The sequence below is a fragment of the Mastomys coucha genome, unplaced genomic scaffold (assembly GCF_008632895.1).
Source record: "Mastomys coucha isolate ucsf_1 unplaced genomic scaffold, UCSF_Mcou_1 pScaffold13, whole genome shotgun sequence".
NCBI lineage: Eukaryota > Metazoa > Chordata > Mammalia > Rodentia > Muridae > Mastomys > Mastomys coucha.
Window position 1 is genome coordinate 75,902,602 of NW_022196895.1, and position 14,399 is coordinate 75,917,000.

At 46.1% G+C, this 14,399-nt stretch overlaps 1 protein-coding gene across 6 annotated transcripts in view; it reads right to left on the reverse strand.

Moving 5' to 3' along the window:
* Positions 1-1,985: 1,985 nt before the first annotated feature.
* Positions 1,986-14,399, reverse strand: part of Adnp2 (ADNP homeobox 2) — a 24,567-nt gene continuing 12,153 nt past the window's right edge. For 2 of the 6 annotated variants that reach the window (XM_031366115.1, XM_031366116.1), the window contains exons 3-4: positions 11,375-11,464; positions 3,739-7,724 (exon numbers count right to left, since the gene is read on the reverse strand). In XM_031366115.1, the coding sequence (XP_031221975.1) occupies positions 4,392-7,724; positions 11,375-11,464 (3,423 nt within the window). In that variant the 3' untranslated portion in view covers positions 3,739-4,391. Of the gene's footprint in view, positions 2,125-3,738; positions 7,725-9,900; positions 10,128-10,518; positions 10,890-11,374; positions 11,465-14,399 lie in introns of those variants that run through there. The other 4 variants (XM_031366117.1, XM_031366120.1, XM_031366118.1 and 1 more) reach the window with 4 other exon arrangements.

The window sequence follows — 14,399 nt, forward strand, 5'->3', positions numbered from 1 at the left end:
TCCTATTGAAGACACCAGAACTTAGGACACAGCTCGAATGCTTCAAGGCTAGCCAGCAAGCCTCTTTCCTGTGGTCTAGCTTCCACAGTACTACAAAGTTTTATGCAAATTGCCATGGGAAGGAGAGAAAAAAAAAAATCAAGTGTCATCCAGCTGTGATGCCTGCAAACCACAATGGCCAACACAGCAAGGCAGCCCTAAAAATATAATAGTAGCACATGTATGTTGGCAATAACCAAGAGATGTCTAATTAGACATACAGCCCTCCGATCATACCTGGTAACAGAAACCTAGCCAGTTAGCCAGGGCTAGTTAGGTCTTCTAAGATAACCTATTACCGCCACTTGACAAGGCCAGCAAAACTCCTAACTACATTCCAAAGCTGATTCCCTTAAGTACAGCACAAGTCTCACCTGGGCAGGACTATCTTAGGACAGCCAATAGGACACAGTCTACAGGGAGCAGGACAGATCTCTTCATACTCTCCCACGATATCAAACTATTCAATGAATGACTAAGGTAAGCTTGCCTTGGCAAGCATGGTGTCTGCTGTACCATTTTCAGGCACGTATCACTTTCTCACTGACTCTGCTACTTGGTCTTTTAGCCTCCTTTAAGGAAGCAAGGTATGGCACCATTTCACTTTTCTTTAAGGTGCTTGCCATAAGCATGTGGCTTGTTCGTTAAACTGCTCAAGAAATGGTTTAAGAGCCCTGGTCTAGTGCCCAGGAAACACGGAGAACCTCTCGCAAAAACACACAAGGAATCCTCCCCACATGCTGCTTTAGAAGTGTAAAACAAGGCTGGAGAGATGGCTCAGTGGTGAAGAACAGACTGCTCTTCCAGAGGTCCTGAGCTCAATTTCCAGCAACCACATGATGGTGGCTCACAACCATCTGTAATGGGTCCCAATGCCCTCTTCTGGTGTGTTTGAAGACAGCAACAGTATACTCACATACATGGAATAAATAAACCTTAGAAGTGGAAAAACAAGTATAGTGGGAAAAGAGTGGCATGGGTCCTCAGATCCAGAGTGGAGGCAAGCAGGTTGTATCTAGGGCTTAATGCTGAAGTTATATGGGAGAATTTGTCTCAGTTACACTAAGTCCAGAGACACTGTGGGCATTTTGACTCTAGGACAAGACGTGCTTAATTTGGACAATGATGTGCAGCTCTAAAAGAACTTTGTAATAGAATGGATTTAAGAATTTATCAACCAAACAACCTCCCTAGATTTCCAGCTTATAACTGAACAGACCTCAAAACCATGTTAATAAAGAGCCCACTTTTAACATATTTTTAAAATACCAAACTGACACCGCGTTAATGGTTTGGTAGCATTATGTACTTTGACTACCTCAGTTGTACAGCTCTTGGCAGTGCTCCGAACTGAATGAGACCTCCCACTTGCCAAGCAAGCACTCTACCACTGGCTGCAATAGCATTTGTAGTTCAACTTCCCTTTTATAATCAATCAAGGAAATTAGAAATGGAAATATTGTATAGAATCTCAAGCTGATGTAAACAAACAGTAAGCATATTGCTAGAAAAATGTACAATCCTGGGTATTGACAGAGGTATATGCTGCTTAACTCTGAATGTATTGCTTTTCAAAAAAGGGTGTCCCATCTCTACCACCCCTAAGAGCAAAGTCAGGGCATCAGCAGTGACACTATATCAGAAAATCATGACCCTGCAGCACAGAGTTCAGGAGAATGTGTCAACTTTCTAGCAGGTAAACCAGGCTTGGCCAAAAGACCAGCCTTAGCATTAATGTAATGCTTTTACACGAAGCCTCAGCTGCCTTGCTACCCACCCTGGCTTTCTACCTTGTACTTAGAATAAGGACATCAGCAGTGGCTAACTTGACACTTGCCACTTGCCACATATACTTCAAAGCCCTGCAATCTGTCCCAGTCATGTATGTCATCATATAAGTGCACTTCCTCTAGCACATGTCAACAAACTTAAGCTTTTAAAAATTATCTTCAGAGCAAAATGCTTTATTTCCTTTAAAAATGACTCCACAATAAGCTTTGTAGTGGCACAAGTCCAAAATTCCAGCAGTCAGGTTTCAGGGCCAGGATCTCTGAGTTTAAGGATAGCCTGGCTACTCAGGAAGACCTTCAGGAAGAAAAAAGACAAACATAGGTCAGATGGCACACGCCTTTAATCTCAGCACTTGGGAGGAAGAGGCAGGTAGATCTGTGTATTCGAGGCCAGCCTGGTCCACAGAGCAAGTTCCAGGACAGCCAGGGTACACAGAAACCCTGTCTCAAAAAGCAAAACTTCACTTTCAAACAAGGTCCTTTAGCACCTGAGGATATTTAGGCTTGTAGGCAGAAAAGTGCCAAAGTGCCAAAAGTGATGCCCTGTTAGGAAAACGCAGAGAACAAGTACACACTGGCCAGTGATAAGAAGAGAAATGGGCTTGAGGTGGCAACAGTGGGGCAGTTCTAGCGTTTCACTTGTGGAAGCCTTACTACTAAATAGCAAAGTTCAGCTGGGACTGCCTGAGTGAAGGGCCTTTTGTGTCCTGCTATGCTAACTTAACTAGGCCTTCCTTCCACTCCTCATTAAAGGTACCCAGATTGAGAGGGGTGCCTAGCACACAGTAAATACTCTACAACTATCTCTGGATCGGTTTGTATACCCAGGAAGATGTCTCACATCAGGGTGTTTTATATATCTTGACACTCAGAAGAGCTACATAGAAGCCTAAAGACAACATGGCTTCATGCCCAACCTTGAGCAAGGAGACCCAGGTTTTAGAGAATGACAAACTTGTCCATGCTGCTCTAGCTTCAGAACAAATCCAGGGAAGTGCCTCAAACCCTGAGCAGAGTAGACCACTGGTTCCTTACATGAACCTTAGCTTCTGTAAAACCCGTCGCATTGGCACAAACGGATGCGGTGAGACTTAAAGGGTATCTATCATGTCAGGCACACAGAGCTTCCTGGTTCTGGAGAAGCTCACACAGCAAGTGTACATCACCCTGCTTGACTAAAGAGTAATGTTTTAGTATTACAAAAATCGAACAGTTCTATTTTCAGTGGTTTAACAAATTTTAATTCAAAAATAGACACTCTGAAAATAAAAAAAAAAATAAAGTCCAACAAGCTCTGAATTTACAAGAGTATATCAATAGTCACAGATAATTGCCTCAAAATCCATTTTAGTAATCACATGCAAGTATTATTTTTAAAAATGCTATATAGCAACACTGCAGTGCTTCCCAGAGGCCATCAAACCCTCATATTCTGAAGGTGGGCCAAACCCCCTGCTTGCTGCGCATCACCCAGAGGGATGATTTTGACCAGAGCTGGCTGGTCCTCATTACTAATTCTGGTGCTTTACATTATTTCTTATCATGTAAGGAAAAAAAAGGTGAGATTTGGCATCCACAAGACTATAAAAATTCATTGATTCACCATCCCCTTCATCTGAGCATGTAACTCTAACACATCTGCCCCAAGTACTCTAACCACAGGTAGAGCTGCTGGCCTGCTTGTTATCACCTTATACCTGAAACCCGCACTCCACCTCACGTTGTGTCTAACTCAAGAGCAGGACCCACGTCTATCACGGGCCCTTCCTTCCTCCTACATTACAAGCAGTCCCGAGGAAGGAAGGGCCTCCGAGTCTTCAGTTCACTCTAAGGCACTAAACATTTGTCTTACCTTTGAATGGAGAAATGACTTGTCACCGCAGCAAAGACAGTTTGCACCATAAAGCACTTCTGGTCCTACAAGGACTTTATTTGTGAAGCACACTCGATTATCATTACCACACACCAGATCTCAGAGTCAGGATAGTTTAATAAATGGAAAACATTTGGGTTTTTTTTTTAATGAACTATGATATTTTAAAAAAAATAGCTGTTAGGGAACACTTGAAAAGGTGTAAATCAAATCTGTACTCTTTAGCGAACAGCGGTCACAGAATCAGCAGGAGTTAATGCCTGGAAGTGTGTCCTTAGGGAGCCATACACGTCAAGAGTACTCGAGTCTCTAAACACGTACTGTCACTAGCCACTGTCTGCAAACTAAGAGGGGGCGGTGCTTTAATTTTTTAATAATCAAGTATTCTCAAACAAGCAGAAATTCCCTAAAATGAAAAACCAAGTATTTGTAGATTCCAGGCTGTTGCTACTGACACTGACACTCGTGGGGAAACAAGGCGTGCATGGAATACCAAAGATTTAATTTACATGACAGAAGGAAAAACGGAACCAGCTGCAAAGCAAGCTGCAGAGACCAGCTCCCCCGTGGAACTGTGTGCTTACTCTTCAGGCTTTCTGAGCACCTGCAACACCTTGAAGGGCCTCAGACACTTGGAGTGAGAGGTGGGGATGGGTGTCCAAAGTCAGCCAGACTTGAGACGTCCTCTTCTACAGGCTTTGTGACTCACACTCGCCGAAGTTCAGTCTATGTCTGACATTTTTAAGTTCAGACATATCAAAGCCTAGAAGTACAGAGGGCTTCTGAGCCTTTATTGCTTTCATGCAAATATACCTCCTTTTCCCAAAGAATGAAGCCACGTCAATTTTCCACACCCACAAGAGTGAAGACAGCAGTTCCACTTCTTTTCTACTAGGATATGGTCTCTTGTGAAAATAATCTCTAAGAAACTGTTTCTTTTCCTCATAGGAACGACTTTCGTACTTACTGGGGTCTAATGCTAACACCTGCAGGGAGTCATCGCTGGCCCCCGATCCCGATCCCGATCCCTCTGTCCTGCTTTCATTCTTTTGTCTCTTCAAAGGCACAACGCTCAGACCTGTCTCTGAACCCGGGCTTGCATCAGTATCTGCGGTGAGCTGGGGCTCCTCGCCATCCCTCTGGTCTTCCGGCTCTACCTGGCCTTCTGGCAGCTTTCTCTTTACAGGAAAGGCGGATTCAGGGCTCACTTCCCCATTGATCATCAGCACTTCACTGCTCTCAATGAAACCTGGCTGGACTTGTAGGTCTGAGCCGCTGTCCTTGGGAGCACTTCTACAACGGAGCAAATGGACAGCGATGGCTCCTAAGGTCATGTTTCCAGTGTAGACCCCACAACAGTGGATGCACTTAAAGGCTGGAGCCCTGAGCATTGTATGGACCGTGGGCATGACATGGTGCCTCTCCTTCAAATGCAGCTCATAGACATCAGCAGTCATAAATGTGCCGAAACAGAACGGGCAGGTCAGCTTCTGTTTGTTACTTATCTTTGGTGCAGCCTCAGGCTGAGGCCTCACCTTAACATACACCGGGACCAGCGACTTGGAGTGTATTCCAGCAAGGATAGCCAGGTACACTTCTCGCTCTCCAAGTTTCTCTCGTGGCAGTATGGTGATGAAATCGAGATGAGGGAACAGCAGGTTCCCATTAGCATCCAGGTCCAGCTGGAACCCTCTGTTACTGTAATCCATAGACAGTCTCTTCTTGCCCAGGTGCTTAGTCCTGCTGTGCTCCACAAGTCCCCGGACATCATGAAAAGTGCATGGACAGAACAGGCACCCCAGGCCATGCATGAGCAAATGGTGCATCAGCTCATCCTGCGAGACCAGGCACTTACAAGAGAGGCAGCGCACTGTCTTCTCTCTCATCCACTTCAGAAATGGGGCACATGCAGCAAGCTTTTCAGGCTCAAGTTTCTCACTAGACTTGGACTCACTCTGCTTGTGAGCCACTTCCATGTGAACCTGGTATACATTGGCAGGAAAGAGTTCATTGCAAACCTGGCAGAGCTGAGCCTCACTCTGCTTGTGAGCAACTTCCATGTGAACCTGATAGACATTGGAAGGGAAGAGCTCATTGCAAACTGGGCATGTTTTCCACTGCTTGGCCTGTTTGAGTGCCTGATTTGCATCTGCCACAGGCGGGGTAGCCTGAACAAACACACTAGGGGCAGGGCTCACTAACACCTGTGGAGAGGGGAGGCTGGGCAAGGAGCTGCCCATCTGTGTGCCCGAGCCTGAGGGCAAGAACTGCACTGGCACCTGAGGTGGTGGCCCAATAGCTGCAAGGCCTCCACCAGAGGGCACTGGCAGAGTGACAGACACTGGGGCCAGCGTATAGGTGGGAATTCCATTCACCTGTTTCCCAGTTGGAATGAGCTGTCTGAGGATAGAGCCCGAAGTAAGGAAAGTAGTGTTTTGTGAAGTTCCAGCTCTCACTGGCTGGCTCACAGGCAGGATGCTGGTGCTGACAGACGGACTGAGCTGAAGGACACCGGACCTCACTGGGGGGCCCACAGGAAGGACTCCTGGTGTTACTGGCTGACTGAGCTGAAGAACACCAGCGTTCACACCCTGATTCACAGGGACAACTCCCGAGGGGACAGTCTGAGTTGAGGAGAGCAGCCCAGTTGGTACCACCTGGCCTGCAGGGAGAACCCTCAAGGGCACTGTCTGGCCAGGAGGGAGAACCCGAGATGGAGCTGTCTGGCCAACAGGAAGAACTGAAGACTGAACCACCTGGCCAGTGGGTAAGACCCCAGAGGTGGCTGTCTGCCCGGGGATCACGCCAGCAGGGGTCACCTGACCTGCAGGAAGGACTCCTGATGGTACTGCTCGACCTACAGAAATCACCCCAGGGGATGTAGCCTGGAGAACCCCTGAGTTAACAGAGGGACCCACAGGCAAGACACCAGGCCCCACAGGTCTATTCATGGGCCCTACAGGTCTATTCATGGGCCCCATGGGCTTAGTGAGGGGTAAAGCTCCAGGGCGGACAGCTTGGTTCACGGAGCACATGGCTGGGTTCACAGGAAGGATGCTTGTTCCAACAGACTTATTCACGGGCCCAACGGGCTGAGTCAGGGGCAGCACAGAAGTACTCACAGGCTGATTAAGTGCAACACTGTGAGAGAGAAAGACAGGAGGGGGAGCTGACTGCTGCAGGGTGAGGCTACTCTGGCACACAGGCAAAGAGCTAGAGACCAGAGCTACATGAGACTGGGCAGTGGTAGGTGGGGAGTGTGAAAGGCTCCCAGAAGCACCTGGGGCCACAGTCACTGACTGCACAGTGCCAGGACTTTGACTGTTCTGTGGCAAAGCAAGCTGGAAGCAGGGTGGAGGGGCTGCAATGCTCGGAGCACTGCTGGTTGGCGGTAAAGCCAAGTGGGTCACTGGTTTTGGAGCAATATGCATTTGCTTCAGAAAGCCAGTCCTCTTGATGTGTTCTGAAATCACAGACCGCAGCTTATTCTCCAAGTCCCTATGTGCATCTGATGTCAGAATGTGATACATCAGGGCGTCCTGGCTACTGGCGATGGCGCTGCATTTCTTACAGTAGTACTTGTCAAACGGCGGGATTTTATCCACAGAGACAGGATCACTTGCTTTTGGTTGCTCTCCTGTTTCCTCAGTTCGCAAGCCAAAGTAGGAGTTAATTAAGTAATTAAAATGGGCCACCAGCACATGCTTCTTCATGCTGTAGTACAAAGTGTTGGAAAAGTTACATTTTAAACATGTGAAGCTTATCACATCACTCCTTGATGTCTTCGCCTCACCCAGAATGTTCACGGTGTAGCTCTGGACTTTCCGTGCAGGTGCATGGAACATTCTGAAGTGCTTGCCCACCACCCTGGGCTGTGAGGCAAACGGGCAGTTGGGGCAGGGGATCATCAGCTCCTGGTCAGCCTCATCCTCGTGATACCGATGCAGGTGGTTTTTTAGGGAAGTGAGCACCTTTGTTGAGTACCTACAGAGGCTACAGCAGTATGGCTTTGTTCGGTATCTCTGTCAAAAGAGAAGAGAGTCTTAGGCAGGGTAACAAGTTACTAGGCTTCCTTACACTCTCCCTCATCTGGGAGCTTCACTACGAACATCACAACTCCAAGCAACAGTACGCGCTCCCAGTGGATGCTCCCAGCGGATGACGGGAAGGCCATGTGGCAGGACCCTTGGCCTCTGCTTTGCCTCTACTAGAGGGCTCATGAGTAAATTAAGTTGTGCCGCCAACAAAACCATGTTTCTGGGTACTTAGCCCAATTCCATATAATTCTTACATGTCTCAAAAACTACTCTTTGCAGCACTTTTTTCCTTGACCATTGAGGAGACTATCGACTCCTGTTAACTTAAGGACTACAGAAACACTGGATTTAGTCCAAACTCATTTGCTCTAAGTGACCACCTAAACCCACTTCTCTCAGAACTTCAATCTGTACTCCATTCTGTCCTTTAAATAAAACACATCAACGGAAATAAACTTACTCCATTTTCTGCAACTAAGTTCTTTTCCTCTGCCTTCCCATCACTTTCCCCTTTACTCCAAATTGTAAAACTTGGAATTCCGCTAAATGACCTGGTTTCCAACTCGTAAGGCCTTCTTAACTGTATTTCCCCATCCCTGAGACAAGTGAGATCTAGGCTACATGGATGCACTAAGAAGACAGGCTTGCTGCCCCAACTAGTCAAGAAGACACCAGAGGGTAGAATGCAGAAGGCCAACCTGGGCAGCATGGTAAAACCCTGTCTGTGACGGACAAATAAATGAGTGAAAAAGACACAGATTAGAGATGCAGATCAATAGTGGAGAGCTTGCTAAACATATAAAAGGCCCTAAATCCTATCTTTAGCATCATCCACAAAAGGAGGGTCACATAAAGTTAGAAGGGTGTCTAGTAAGGGATACTGCTGTGATGAGAACACCATGGCCAAAAGGCAAGCTGGAGAGGGAAGGGCTTATTTCAGCTTAAACTTTAAGGCAGGAGCCCATCACTGAGAGAAGGCAGGGCAGGGCAGGAACTGTTGCAGAGGCCAGGGGGCAGTGATGGGTTCATCATGAATTGCTCAGTCTGCTTTCTTACAGAACCCATAATGGGCTGGCCCTCCCCCATCAATCATTAACTAAGAAAATGCCTCACAGCCAGAACTTGTGTGAGGAAAATGGAAGCATTTTCCCCATTGAAGTTCTCTCCTTTTGGAGGATTCTAGCTTATGTCAAGCTGACAAAAAACTAGCCAGCACACAGGCAGTCATGGTAGAGAGGTTGGGGAGTAGGAATGGGAGCAGAGCGGATGGTATCAACATATGTTATAGACACGTATCAAAGTCTCAAAGGATAAACAAAAAGTCTCTTAACCTGACAAGGCAGAAACTCAACAGATTCAGGACCCAAGAATCACTTGCACTAAGGAGAGCTGTAACTTTTACAACAGTGACTCGTGTTCTCTGGAATCGCAGGAAGAGCATACGGAAGCCTCCAGTCTCATCAAAGTCCAGAGACCCAGAGCACAGAAACCACACAACTCCTTCCCTTGTGTCAAGATGGAGTAGCTCTACGGAGGCCCACAGTAGACTGTGGCACCAACAATCCAGAGCTGGCCTGTCCTTGCTGAAACTGCAGTCTCATACACACACCTGCTCCACTCCCTACTAATATTGTCCTTCCCCTTGGGTCTGATAAAGTAAATGCACAATTTAACCTCATATTAATGACTTTCAGTAGCCAGTAAAACTGGGTTCTAGGATTTCTGAGGACCTACAATAGCTTCAGGCAATCATCACAAACTGAAGTCTATAGACTGAAGAGAAAGCAGAAAGAAAACGTACTCCCAATATTTCTAAGAGAGACATGTTTTTTCACATTTGACATATCTGAAACCCAGACTTACACAAGGAATAGGCTCAAATCTCTCAACAGATGTTTTAAAAGCTTATCAAAGAACATCTCTCAATGCCAAGTCAACAGTGGAGAACAGCTCACATCATCCATTGTCAGCAGATGGAAACTGAACCAAAGGCAGTATCCTGTCTGGTTCCATCTCTGGTTTCGACCAACACTGTTCCCAAGCTGTGGCTTTCCCATGCAAAAGGAGCCTTGTGCTCTATCAGCAGAAGCCCAGTTTGGATCAGATCTATAAACTGAATCCACACCCCAAGGAACTACAGCTCTCAGATAAATGATTTTACCCAACACTCCAAGCTTTCCTTCTCCATGGAAGTCACCCCAGATCATAATAACCTGTGTGCTCCTCAGGCGACCAAAGGAACCCTGCTCCCTTTCTGGGTGGCTCCAGTCCACAACAGTGAGATCTATCTTCTACAGTTCTATGAGAACCTGGTTCTATGTTCTATGTTCTATGTTCTATGGTTAAGCCAGAGGAGGGCGATACTGTATGAGAAGAGATGGCTCCTCACACTATTGCCCCAAAGACCCTCCACTGGAACACTGGGATGAAGTGGGAGATGGCACTCCTGACCACAATCTCAACAGGCCTTGGTGAAAGAATGTGAGTATGAGTGTTTGTGTATGTATGTGTACCCACCGCAATATTACAAAAAATTAAAAGTAGTTTAGTAAAGCATATGAAATAAAGGTATGAGAATATTTTCACGCAAATGTACAATACTTGTATTTTAAGCTAATTGTATTTTCTTACAAAAGTCAAAAAGATAAAAGGTCAAAATTATAAAGTAAAAATATTAAAAGTTAGCTATTAAGAATTTAACATAGTATAGTCTAAATGTGAGACATTCAGAAAGCTGGCAGTAGTCATCATCGATGCCCCCCACCCTGTCCCGCCTTACCCATCATCATCGATGCCCCCCATCCTGCCTTGCCGACAACTTCCAGGAGGACCTGCACACTCAGGTCCTACACAGATATCAACTTCTAAGAAGTCTTTTACCTACAGCAGTTCACAGTGCCTCTTCTCTGAGGAGCTATGTTCAGATAACTACCACTGTATTACTAACTGTTCCAACGTTCAGCACAGCAACATGTCATCCATGTCTACAGCCGGGATGTGGCTTATTGCACAACAATGAAATCACCTGATGACACATTGCCACATAACTTGTTAAACTAGCTTCAGAGTCAGCAGTGGTGGCATACACCTTTAATCCCAGGAGGCAGGAGGCAGAGGCAGGTGGAGCTCTGTGAGTTTGAGGCCAGCCTGGTGTACAGAGCTGGTTCCAAGGACAACCAGGGCTACACAGAGAAACTTTATCTTCGAACACCCCGCCCCACCCAAAAGATTAGCATTCCTACAAAAAATGCAATACATCACACTATGACCTGCATCACTAGACAACAAATATTTCCAGTTCTAGTATGGTCTCAAATAACCACCTTTGTATGTGCAGTCTCCCACTGACTGGAAGGCCATTAATGATATGCGAGTATGGCATCTGATGGCACAGCATTTATTTAGAAGAATTACTGACAAAGGTGGTTCTTACCGTTCTCATTCAGCACCTGGCTATGTACCACACTGCACGCAGACAGCTGTCAGCATCAACAGTCCTGCCATGAACAGTACTCTAGCTCCGCTTCCTCCCACCTCAGGAACACACCCTCCCAATTAACCAGCAGCCCTAGTAGCCATGGTGTGCCCAGTCTCAGTTCACTTGCCCCAATGAAAAGAAATTACAAAATACGTACCGCTTTCTTTCCAGAAGGTTCCCAAAGAGAAACATCTCCCCATGACGTATTATAAAAGTACTTCTCTCCTGGATCAAAGCCTTTAAGATCCTTAGGGAGGAGGGGGGAGGCAGAAAAAAACAAACATGTATCAATTTGTAAGTTACAGGAATATTTAAAGCTACACGTGAAGGTGAGCATCTGTAATGCCAGGCTGAAGCAGGAGGACCCCAAAGTACAAAGGCAACCCGGACAACTTAACACCCTGCTGCAAAAATAGCAAGGTGGAACAGTGAAACCACAAGGTTCAGTGGCAGAGCACAGGCCTCGCAGCCAAGGCCCGCAGTGTATAATCCCCGCCTACAAGCATTAAATCCATGATCAAGCAATCTGCCACCTTACAAACCAGTATGGCAAAGAATGGAAGCACAGTCATGAACACAGTTTGACATTTAAAGTATGCACGTCAAGAAAAAGGTTTAAATTGTCCACATTACAAGAACAATTTTATAAGAAATAACAAAGATCTCTCTCCCAAAAGAAAATGTTCCCTATACTTCATACACAGAAGCGAGGCTCAAATGTCCATGAACCCAGGTACACACACAGCACACTGAGTCAAGAAAAGCACTGGCATGGGCACTCAGTCCATTCCCAGCAGCGCTTCACGGCCATGCAATCTGCTAACCACTCCTCTGCTCCCCTCACAGGGCTGACCTTTTAGTCAGGATCTAAACACAGCCAGTGTTTTCTTTTTTCCCTAAAACAGAAGTCAGTTCTTTTTTCTTTAATTCTACGTTATGTGTAACCTACACACATCCATGTACATGTATGCCTGGTGTGCACAGGAGCCAGAACAGGGTATCAGATCCCCTGGAAATGGAGTTACAGATGACTGAGAGCCACTATATGGATACTGGGAATCAAACCCGAGTCCTCTAGAACAGTCAGTGACTTACTGCTGAGTCATCTCTCTAACACACACACACACACACACAAAACAAAACCTTGTTCCACTGAGAAGGTAGGAAAAATAGTACCATGGAAGTATTCTACTATTGACTGGAGCCAGGGAGCTAAGTGGCAGCTGTCTGACAAGAGGGACAGTGAAGTGAAGAGCCATTTGTGGGCAGGGCACCAGGTCCAGCACACCAAAGAAAGAGCAGGAAAAAAGGGTGGGTACATCCACATACAACTGACAGGGTGAAAATGGGTGAGAAACAGGCAAAACTTCTGTCATCAACACCAAGTCTCTGATATTCACTGTTAAGTCGCTGGGGACCCAATCAGGATGAGAGAGAATCCAAGTTCTGTCTCCCAGTTGAGAAAGGCAGGTATCAGAGAACTTACCACAGCAAACACTGTCTCCTCTTGGAGCCAAGTGCTGTGATGAGCGCTTTCAGGAAGTAGAGAAGCATAAATTAAGGAACCCAAATCCAGGCAACAGGCCTGAGCACACACAACTCATGTAGCCAACTCTGCCAGGAAGGCTAGGCAAGCAGAGGAGAGCAGAGTGCAGAACTGTGCAGAACGCTGCAGGAGACAGAGGCTTTGAATACAACTGTTTAACAGGCTTGACCGAAGTTGCTGAGAGAAAGGTGCCTGAGTATTTCGCATCTCTCTCAAGCTCATACGGCCCACTTTTCTAAGCTGAAGGTAAAAACCATTCTTGCTGTCTCTTTGGCATGCTATAAAGGGTGTGCAGCAGAGCAGTCAGAAAAAAACTTCCAAGTGTGTCAAGAAGCAGGTAGAACTTGGAGGTATGCAGTACCCTCAGTCAGCCCATGGAATCCAGAACAAAAGCCAATGAAGGGCACAAATGAAACATGTTCAAGGACAGGCCCACAGCAGAGAACTGGACCTAGCAAGGCTCCAGCAGAAGCCACAGAACCGCCTGCATGCTGTAACCTTCTGGCATCGGAACAGAGAACAGAAATATACTACAGTTGGGAAGGCCAAAGTAGGGCTCAAAAAAGCCCAAAGAAAGGGGGTGTCATGAGGCATCATCTGGAGAGTTTACCACTTTGAAAGGTGACACTTCAAAAGGATGAAGGGCCTCTGAGGTCACTAAGGAATGCCTGCTGCTAGCTAAGTAAATGACAGGACAAATGAGCTGTCATCAGCAACACTCCCAAGTCCTGACTGTGGGCCAGTCAGTAAGGTATATACTTCATGACAAGACAAAAAGCAACAAAAAAAACAGCAAAGTTACCACCCAGTACAAACATGGAGAAATAAACCCTGTAAACAAACACCCATATGCACAGAAACTGGAAGCTCAACAACAGAGTACTATAGGTCAACCTCTCTAAATGTGGCAATTAAGTTTCACTCTCTACCTAACAATTAGCTACATTTTATAACATCTACAGTTTATAACACTGTCTTTATAATCAAGAATTACCTTTAATAATCAAGAAGGAATTAGCTGAGTCAGTTAATCCCAATTAACAGTTAATGGCCAATGGTACTTAACATACTACCTTTACCTACTACAATGCTAGCAACTCTGCCTCATGGCTTGCTCAGCCTTGCTTTCTTAAAAAACCCAGGGCCACCAGTCCAGCAATGGCACCACCCACAATGGGCTGGGCCCTCCCCTATCAATCAGTAATTAAGAAAATGCCCTACAGCTGGATCTTACGGACACATTTTCTCAGTCTTCTTTTAGATGACTCTAGTTTGTGTCAGGCTGACATAAAACTACCCACCACAGTGGGAGACCACACAAAATCCAGCAATCATAAAACAAATAACATTCAGTATCCAATCAAAATCTTTCAGCTATCGAATCAGGAGTAAAGTATTACTCCAAACCAGGAGCACAAGCAATGTTACCTATGTGTCAGAGAGATGGCTAAGCAGGTAAAGGTGTGAGGAGAGGGGCTGGAGAGAGAGTTCAGTGGTTAAGAGGACTCAACAAGCCGGGCGGTGGTGGCGTATGCCTTTAATCTCAGCGCTTGGGAGACAGAGACAGGTGGATTTCTGAGTTCGAGGCCAACCTGTCTACAGAGTGAGTTCCAGGACAGCCAAGGCTATACAGAGA